This window comes from Electrophorus electricus, chromosome 19 (assembly GCF_013358815.1).
Source record: "Electrophorus electricus isolate fEleEle1 chromosome 19, fEleEle1.pri, whole genome shotgun sequence".
Classification (NCBI taxonomy): Eukaryota; Metazoa; Chordata; class Actinopteri; order Gymnotiformes; family Gymnotidae; genus Electrophorus; species Electrophorus electricus.
In genome coordinates this window covers 8,573,056-8,583,055 of record NC_049553.1, presented here as the reverse complement: position 1 = coordinate 8,583,055, position 10,000 = coordinate 8,573,056, and the positions used below count along the sequence as shown (strand labels likewise).

General features: G+C 43.2%; 1 protein-coding gene across 1 annotated transcript in view; it reads right to left on the bottom strand.

The window, feature by feature from the left end:
* Positions 1–5,033: 5,033 nt before the first annotated feature.
* sema4f (sema domain, immunoglobulin domain (Ig), transmembrane domain (TM) and short cytoplasmic domain, (semaphorin) 4F) overlaps positions 5,034–10,000 on the bottom strand; it is a 46,033-nt gene continuing 41,066 nt past the window's right edge. Inside the window, exons 7-14 of the mRNA XM_027000723.2 lie at positions 9,682–9,836; positions 9,332–9,513; positions 9,076–9,217; positions 8,439–8,661; positions 8,225–8,334; positions 7,982–8,133; positions 7,839–7,894; positions 5,034–7,596 (exon numbers count right to left, since the gene is read on the bottom strand). Of these exons, the coding sequence (XP_026856524.2) occupies positions 6,821–7,596; positions 7,839–7,894; positions 7,982–8,133; positions 8,225–8,334; positions 8,439–8,661; positions 9,076–9,217; positions 9,332–9,513; positions 9,682–9,836 (1,796 nt within the window). The 3' untranslated portion in view covers positions 5,034–6,820. The remainder of the gene's footprint in view (positions 7,597–7,838; positions 7,895–7,981; positions 8,134–8,224; positions 8,335–8,438; positions 8,662–9,075; positions 9,218–9,331; positions 9,514–9,681; positions 9,837–10,000) is intronic.

Sequence of the window (10,000 nt, the reverse complement as noted above, 5' to 3'; positions counted from 1 at the left end):
ATGGTCTTGCACTTTCCAGCATCTTCTACAAGAATCAAAACCACAAACAATAAAGCATTTGCATTACTTTATTTTTTTATGGGTTTTTTTTTTGGGGGGGGGGGGTATAAAAAGATATTACATAAATCTGTTTATAATATAGAGAGTATACGTCAGCTAATGAGTGGAAGACCTCAGAGTGAGTCTCGGAGGTTTGGGTGGGGTTGTGGCCTGGCACATGGATATGTACTGTGATGGTATAAAACGAGCGGTGCTTCACATGTACAAGGTCATTCCTCCTATATGGAGAGGGAAAACCACTCTGTCCGTAGCAGAGGGGCACTATTGAAATGTGTAGGGCCAATAACGGTAAGTATTTGTGTCAACTAGGGTGTGGGTCCCTGCTGGGACTGCCTTACACTGCCTGGTACTAGCAATTTATCTTGGGGGAGACATAGTGCCAGATAGCAAAATAATTCTGGGCCACATTGTGCTTAACTTAGTTATGACTGTATTTTGGGGCTGTAGTGTAAGCTCTGGTTGAGATTTGGCGTTTTTCTGGCATGGGTTTGGTGTGATTTTACTAAACGAAATATTGGCCAATTCTGGGCCATAATTCCATGCGGCAAGTGGGCTGAATTTGTTGAGCCACAAGACCCAGATTTAAGACACTAAATAAATTCAAAGCCTTTATGGGCACAATGTATTAGGTACAAAATTGCAAAAATGTAACTGATGGATAGATGTTTGTAACTCTGTATGGTGGCTAAAGTAAGCAGTAACAAAAATACTGTATATTACTGTATAACTGTAAAAATGATGGGGGTGTTATATCAGTAAACAGTATCTGGGAAATACTGTAAAACTAGACTACCTCCAAAAATATTTTTACAGGTGTATATAAACAAAAAACATTTCAAACATTCCTCTACCACAAGTAACATATCTCCAGTTATGCCTTCAAGTATGATGCTACCATACGCTTATTTGTCATGGCCACCATTTTGGAATTTCTCTGAAGGAAAACAAGGCAGCAGTGTTGGAGAGTACCATTAATGTTCTGAGAAATAGAGAGGCGTTGGCTAGCTAGAAGACAGCTGATCAAGTACCAGAAGTTATATTTATTGAATACAGTTAAATATGCAATAACATTGCAATACAATAATATAAATATCTGACACTTGTCCAACTCTACTTTCTAGCTAGCTAACAGCTCCAAGTCCTCGTCTCTCTCTTTCTTTGTCAGAACGTTAATGTGACCCCCTACTGCCTTCAGAGAAATTCCAAAATCAAAACCATGTAGTATAACGTTATAGTTACAGCAACTCAAATATCAAGCATGTCTAATTATTTCTATTAAGCCTTTTTTTGAAGCATCCAGTGTGTGTCACAGTGTTGAGTATGGCTTTTTGTAATGTGCAGTGTCCACTATGGATTGTTGTAGTGTCCAGTGTGTGGTGTTGTAAAGTCTCTTACATTTGGTTTGATCCTTGTATGGCATGTCTTCTGTAGTTTTCTCTTCCTTCCTCCCTCCCTCCCAATCACCAGCCAGATGAAACCATCAGCAGGGAAGGAGGAAGGAGAAAACTAAATACAGAAGACACGCTGGCCAGTACATCAGGACCAAACCAAATGTAACAGACTTTACCACGGCCCACACTGGAGACTACATCAAACCATAATGGACACTGTGACACATTGGACACTACAGAAAAGATATAATGGACATTGTCACACACACCACAGTACAAAAAAAGCTATAATGAAAACAAGAAGACATGTTGATACTTGAACTGCTGTAACTATGTTATATCACATGAAAACCGTGGGGTTTTCGAATTTCCCTGAAGGCAGCAGAGTGGGCGAGTCACATTAACGTTCTGACAAAGAAAGAGAGAGAAGAGCACTTGCAACTGTTAGCTAGCTAGAAAGAAAAGAGTTGAACAAGTGCCAAATATTTATGTGTTATTGAATATTTAACTGTATTCAATAAATATAACTTCTGGCACTTGATCAGCTGTCTTCTAGCTAGCCAACTCACCTCTTTCTTTCTCAGAACATGAATGGTACTCTCCCAAAAGCTGTTTGTTTGTTTACACACACCTGTAAAAAAGAAATATATTTTGAAGATGGTCTAGTTTTACAGTATTTCTCAGCCTACATGTATACATTATTATACAGTATTTTTGTTATTGCTTACTTTAACTACAACACAAAGTTACAAACATGACTTTAAAAGTCAAGTTAATTCAAAGCCTTTATGGATACAACGTATTAGGTACAAAATTGCAAAAATGTGACTGATGGATAGATGTTTGTAACTCTGTATGGTAGCTAAAGTAGGCAGTACCAAAAATACTGTATAGTACTGTATAACTGTAAAAATGGTGGAGGTGTTATATCAGGGCTGAGTTCATTGGTACAATGTGGCCAAGATTTTGTCCAGAATTATTTTTGCTATAAGCACAGCCCTTTTCTTACTGATTTCAGTGTCTATTTTTGAAGCCAGAGCCGTCTTCTCAACTTGACCCTCAGAATGGTCAGCAGCTGTAAGGTGTACCTCCTTGCACTCTAATGCCTATATTCTAATTCTTGGCAATTCTTGGCATATGACTTACCAAATACATAAGGCCTGACAACACAGGTGAACTGAAGAGTTCATGAGGATCAGTAACCATTGGTAACCAATGTGCTAGTGCAAGGGCTTCAGTTAACGACCAGCCATGATTTGGATCAGCCCTGTCCAGTAAATCTAACTTCGGGCCTTTAAATTAGAGTGAACTTGGAAGCACACAGATTGTCTAGGTGCATCATGCCACAGAAACAAGACATTCCTGAAGACCTCAGTAAATATTTTGTGGATGCTTATCAGTCTGGAAAAGTCCAAATTGAGAACATTTGGAACAGTAGCCAGTCTTTTGGTTGCAAAAGTGGACTCGCTTCCAGAATCTATCCAAGAGTGAGGTGTAAAATGATCAAAGAAGCGACAATGACCCGAACGCAACATCTAAAGAACAGCATTCATCCCTTGCCATAGCAAAGGTCAGTGGAATCCATGGCAGAACAGCACAGTGGAAACCACTGCTAATCAAGAAGAATATACATTTTTGAATCAAGTTCAACAAGAAGTGCCTAGATGATCCTCTTGAGTTCTGGAAACATGTTATGGACAGATCAATCTAAAGCGGAGCTTCTTACCTGATATGGGTTTCATTATGTCTTACTTTGAAAGGTGGTAGTGGTTTAGCATGCTTTGGATTTGCTACATCAGGACCTGGATGCCTTGTTGTCACTGAGGGAACTATGAAGCCTGCTCTGTATCAGAAGATTCAACAGAATATTAAATCAAGTGTCCGTGAGCTGAAGCTGAAGAACAGTGCAAAAGTCAATGATCCAAAATACAAAAGTGAGTTTCTCAGTGGTTAAAAAATAAAAGTAAACTTTTGGAATGGTCTAGTCATATCCAGACCTAAAAACTATATAAAAATGTCCTGGCAGCACCAAAAATATGTAGTTTTGTAGGTCTAAAAATGCCACTGAAGCAGTTTTGCAAGAAGTTGGTGAAAATTTCCCCATGGCATTGAGATACTAATGACTAAAGAAAGCATTTGGGTCCAGTTATACTAAGGGGCTATACGAAACAGCTATTGCAAGGAAGGAGGCAGCCACTTTTCCACACAGGGGTGTTGAGTTTCAAGTAGCTTGTTTTAAGTCAAAACGGATATCCCGTGGCCATCCATCAAAATGTGATGTATGTGAAATATCTTTTCTTTAGAAATATATTAAATGTCTATGAGATTGCTTTTCTCATCACTCAGGGTCCCATTTATGCATTATTAGGTCTTGGTTTAACACATAATATCATTAATTGTTTTAAATGTGCACAAATTCAGAAAGGGGGAAAACTGGCACCGGGTCATGGTACTGTATGCCAAATGTCTCTGGTATAAAATGACTGTGCATTTCTTGTGCATAGTTGCACTGTACCTCTCTGACAACCCTGGTCACGTTGTTTTTGCTGTGGTTAGGACTACCTTGCCTTATGATCTGAAGACAAGAATCCCAAATTTTCAGCTGCTCACGTACCTCTGCAGTCAGACTTGGCTTCTGTGTGCTGATATTTTTAAAGGAAGTAGCATCACATGACAGTGTAGCCAGTCACAGGAGCTGTGTAGCCCTCTGGGTCAGTATAATGCTCATATGTGGCAGCATCCCCAAACCTCTTCCAGTCTGCATGCCGAACGCAGTCCTGAGGTTCTGCACTGAGGCCCCTTGAGGCCACGTCTTCATCTGTTTAAAAACTGGTCTGGGATGTCTGAGCTGTTGTATGTATGCTGGAACTAACAGAGATGTGGTCAGAGCAGCTGAGGTGGGGCTAGGGTACTTTCATTACGGATTGGTGTAAACGAGGTCCTGTGTATTTGCTCCACGTCATAACACGCTGGTGGAATTGTGATGAACGTCTTGGTGAGGGCAGCACCCCAGCACCCCATAGCATCCACAGAAAGTAAGGAAGAAAGAGCGGAACGCCTTGCTGTGGGTCCTGGGTTAGTCCACCCCCACTCCCAGCTTAAGCTGTGTGGGCTTCCATACTCTTCTCCCGATCACTTTATAGTTTGTTCTTTATCCTGAACTATGCCTGTGGCCACGTCTCACATGTTCATTGAGTCCTTTCATACTTCCTCTGTGTCCATCAATGAGGAAACTATCCGCTAGAATCATCACAGCAATTTCAAACTCACTTTGTTTTTACTTTATGAAATCATTGTGGATTCTGTCACCAATAGAGATGATGTTCTCCATTTTACTATATTATTACACAATGACAATTTAGCATCAACTTTGATGCAGTTGTCATTTGTAACTGTTTACTACTGAATTTTGCAAAAGAGACGCATTAGACAAAATCTGTAGTCTTGTAGATTTGTTATTGTATACTGCATTTGTGAACTCAGATATTTGCAGGCGCATGGGCTAGGAGGTAGTATTTTATTTTTTAAAAATCACGATGCACTCACACAGTCATTCTCAAACAAACAAACTCCAATAAAAGCTTAAAACAAAATGTACATTTATCTTTATTATATAAATTATAAAAATAAAACCTCAGAATATAACATCTGTACATGAATTAACTATATATTTATTTTATTGAAAATAAACAAAAAAGGAAAAGTAACACTCAGGAAATTGTAAGCATCTTGGTAACATTATTCTTAAAAAGAAAGGGGCACTGTGGGAATTGTAGGGTTTGTTATGATAAATATGTACCTGTGATAATCATGCTACTAAGTGCTGACAATGGACTACGTACATCTCCCAGATAAATATCCTGTATACATAGCTCTGAGCATTACTTTCCCTTTACATAATATAGTTAGAAAGAAACAAAACAGTGGAATGGCGGGATGTCCACCACTCCAAAGACAAATGGCAGTGACATGCGTTTAAAACAAACAGTTATACCGACCATTACAGAGACTAGTGGTGGAAAGGTTAAATATAAAAAAGAAAAAAATCTTGACAGACATTTAGACATGTACAAAAAATCTGAAATAGACATCATTATGGCTACTGTACATATGACGCTAACTGAGTGTAGCCTTAACCACTTGACAGGATTATAACGAACAGCTTCACTGCTGGTCAGCCTCTTATTCTCCCCCATTTACTTTGGTGATTTTAGTTGCACCAGATGAAGACACTGACCATAAACATATGTTGTGCTTTTGCTACCACCGTGGTCTACTTTGAGTCCGCTAATTTGCTATGACTAATGTGGAAACTGCCAGTTAGTGAAAGAGGTTATAACCTAAATATATAGCAGAGGTTGCTGTGTCAGATTTGAGCTTACACAGTGGCGCCACCCTGCTGTTTAAGTTAGATTTGCTGTTTAAATTAAATTAGAATACAATTTGAAAAGTATTTTTAATTTTTTCGCAGCTGCCTCACTACAGCCTAACTTCCTGTCATTCAGGATACATTGTCAGCTTTACTTTCATGGAAACAGGACCACGATCTTCTACTTCGCTGCCTGACAGCAGTCTATGATCAGTTTCCACTGCCATAGGTCCATACAACTGAATCAGAATCAGCAGAGAAGAGGAAGCAGGTATCTCTGGGATCTTCCTCACCTTTCACCACTTTATTCTTCATAGTCTTGGATTGCTTCATCAAATCCGCAGTCAAAGGCTCCTTCTTTAACAGGGTCTGCTGACAGTTGCCCTTCAATATGTGCTTGTCCAACCGTGGGGGTCTCTGGGTCTCTTCTACATGTCCTGTGATCTGAGCAGTCATTGTCCACTAGCAGCTCTTCTCTAGATCAACAGTTGTGTTCAGAATTAGAGGATCTTTTGGTGTTCAGTAGTCAAATATGTTTTTGTCCTATTTCAGATTGTGGGTGCTATAGAGTTGGCTCAGATGTGGACTGAACAGCAGACTAAACATGCACATATGCTACACTTAGTACAGGGAAAGTGTATGTGTGTGTGTGTGTGTGTTTGAATGCACGAGTGCTGGAAATTGCAAATGCTTGAATCTTGTCAAGAACATACAGAAAGCCAATATCACACACTCATGAAAACACACACTGCTCCACTCATACACAGACTGGCTCACAAGTATATAAATGCTCCCAGAGGACCACCAGGTGCTCAGTGTCTGCACGTATTATGCGTTTGCTTTTGTGATGTATGTACAGTTTTTGAGCCCAAGACATGCTTCCTTCCACAACTGTTTGCTTTCTCAGCCTTTGTACACACTAAGACACAAACCTTCCCAATGTATGTTGATGTGCACAGTCCTACGCTGTGGCAAGTACGTTCTTTGTGCAAGCGTCTCCTCAAATTGAGCTCTCCTCACACTTTGCTAACGGTGCCCCTCTCAAGACTGCCATCTTGGCGAGATCTTCCTCCAACCCTCCCATGTCACCAAGCCCCTCCCCTAGCCCTGCCTCCTCTCCCTTCAGCCTCATCCTCTCTAGACCATCCAGTTCTTCAGCCAGATTTATTGATGACTCCTGTAGCTTGAGTCCACTAGAATTAGCATAGATATGGGTGCAGTTTTGCCTGGCTATGTGCCCTCCATGTCCATTCAGCGTCCCGTTCCTTTTCTCTGCAAACGGAAGTGCCTCCGAGAACAGGCTGCCACTGCTAGGGGACTGGGGCGTATCTGAGGACGGGAAAAGGTCCCGGCTCTTTTCTGACGCAGACAAAGGATGACCGCCTCCTCCTCTCTTCATGCGGCGCTGGCGAGCCACACAGCGGATCACTCCGAGAGCCAGGGCGGCGCCCAGGAAGAAGGACACCACGTACCAGACCATGTAGTTCCGGCTGCCCACCACCGCAGCGCTGCTGCCCGTACTGGGCTTCTCCAGCGTGAGGTGGTACGCGGCCCGGAGGCACGGCGGGTGTTCCCGCCCGCCTTCCTCGCACAGACACTTGTAGGTGCCCAGGCTCTTCGGTGTGACGTGCACCTCCAGGTCGGTGTGGTGGCGTCGGGTGTGGCGGTGAGGCAGGTGCAGCCAGTGGCAGGGTCGAGGGGACACCTGCACGCAGGGCAGCATTACACGCAGGTTCTCCACAACATGCAGCTCCACTGTCGCAGGCGAGCAGTGATCTGCACAAAGGGTGGGGACAATATTTCCATACAGACCAAACATATTGTAACACTTTGTTAATGACCTCTACAGGAGGTATGCTCCTAAAGCTGAAGGGCGTGAAGGCATGACTGACAAAATTATAACAGCATTTGCTCTGGCTCTGGATCCCATTAGAAACGTACAGTATGTCTAACCTCCAATAAAAACGAGGCACATGCTCAAATGTTTTAAACCCCAGCGAAATCAAATCCTGTCCTACCATCTCTGCTTCCGCACTGGTTGACCGGGGCTTCCGGCTGCACCCCCTCTCCGGGCCTGGAACACAAGCGTGACGTTGATGTTACACAAAGAGCAGAGGGACGCACTATGTGGCCCTTTTGCGCGTTCGCACCAGTGACTCACTCTGTGACGGCCAGATCGCAGACTTTCTCCTTTTGCCTCCAGACGCAGCCGAGTACGCGGGCGCGCTCACACACCTCACAGGTGGAGTAGGGGGAACAGCCATCTGCGGGCAACTGCACCAGAGAGTGAGGGGAGCCCACCAGAACTCCACCCTGAGAGAGAGAGAGAACAGCAGCAGGAGCTAGTACAGTATGCAGTTCAGGGTATCTGTACAGTGCATCTTATTGCTGTGTATGTATCTACCTTGTATAGCAGGATGTTGTTAACAGGTTCTGAGGCCGGAAAGCGAGTGAGCTCTTGCAGAAGAGTTGCATTCTGACCCACTATTGCAACTCTGTGGAGCTCCCCATGATCTATAGATACACACACACACACACACCAAATAATGTCACAAACTCAACAACCTTTCAATGTACACAACAAATGTTTTTATTATCCCTTTCCATATTTGCCTCACCTGTTCCAAGATGCAGCACAGTAGCACTTTGCTTGTTGTTGCCCTTGGACACGGTTGTCAAAGTGACCGCGAGTTTGGTGTATGTAATTCCAGTCCTGATCAGTAGGGGTGATGACACCACACTGTTCTCCATAAGAGGGTGGTCTCGCATGAAAGTCAGAACTTTATCAGGGAGCTTTAGAGACGACTCAAAGCCCTCAGCTTTCAGGGCAGCATTCAGGCACTGGTGACACACAAGCACAGAGAGGAACATTTTAAACACACATACATGTAAACTGGCATTAGGAGACTCTGGGCTATAATAGTACAAAGCAGTATTAGTAAAGCATGACACAGTGCAATAGGACCAGGGCCTGGAGCATAAAGGGCTTCACTGTAGTAGCAGTTAATGTAGCATCTTTGCGTTTGTGTATGCCTGGGGTAGCCAGGTTTACTGTAATATAGGACAGTAGGAGAGTACTGTACCAGTCTGACCTTGTCTCTGGCTTTCTAGTGTTGTACAGTACAATACAGCACATTATAGACAGAAAGTGTGTACCAGGAACCTGTCTGGGCATAGGCACTGGGTGTAGCTCTGTGTAGTTTGTTATAGCGCTGGTACAGTATTGTATAGACTGGTATGAGTGTGATGATGTACCTGGCCTGGTCGGGGAGTGGGCACAGGTTCAGGATTCATCCAGTTCTCACAACTTTTCTTAAGTTCCTTAAAGGGACCATCCATCACCTTAGTGATGTCCTCCAGACTGTAGACACACACTGCAGACATCTCGTCGGTCTCCCTAAGCACAAACACACAGCTCAATGAAATCATGAGAACAATGGGCTATGGCAAGAGGCCAACAAGAGGAAGAGAAGAGATCCCATCCCAGCCCAGCACCCCCCTCCCCCCTCACCACTGGGAGGTGAAGATGCCGTAGAAGAACGTGCTGCTGGGGTCTCCAGGCTGGTGCTGTTTCGTGAAGATATCAGTCAGAATGTTAAAGCGCTGACCACTTGCCCGGTCTTCACACACCAGCTGAGCCTTCAGAAATGTGGTCCAGCGTCTCTGAAGGGTCTTCATACCCCCGATATCAGACTGGGGAGGGCGGTGAGGGGTGAAGGGTGAAACAGTGGAAGAAGATGAAATTTGGAACATTAATGAAAAACTACAACAAAGAAACATAAGCTGTGTGTGTGTGTGTGTGTGTGTGTGTGTGTGTGTGTGTGTGTGTGTGTGTGTGTGCGTGTGTGTTACATGTCGTACCTTACACACTCGAGCCACTCTGGGCACTTTGACCTTGGTGTACAGGTCATATTCTTTTGCCACCTCAGTGAAGAAGAAGTAGATCTTATCATCCTCTCCTTCTGGGTTGTTCTTTTCATCCTGTTCGATGAAGGCTGAACCAACAAACTCTGGATCTGCATTCAAATACAACAGCAGCAGCAAGTGTGTTTAGGTATAACAGCAGCACTTCAGAACAGTCACAGGGTAAAGCCCAGAAGTAAATCTGTGGCGGCAATAGATTAAATAAAAAACAACTATGATACATTTGTTGATGGGAAAAGTCTGCAAGTTCCAAAAA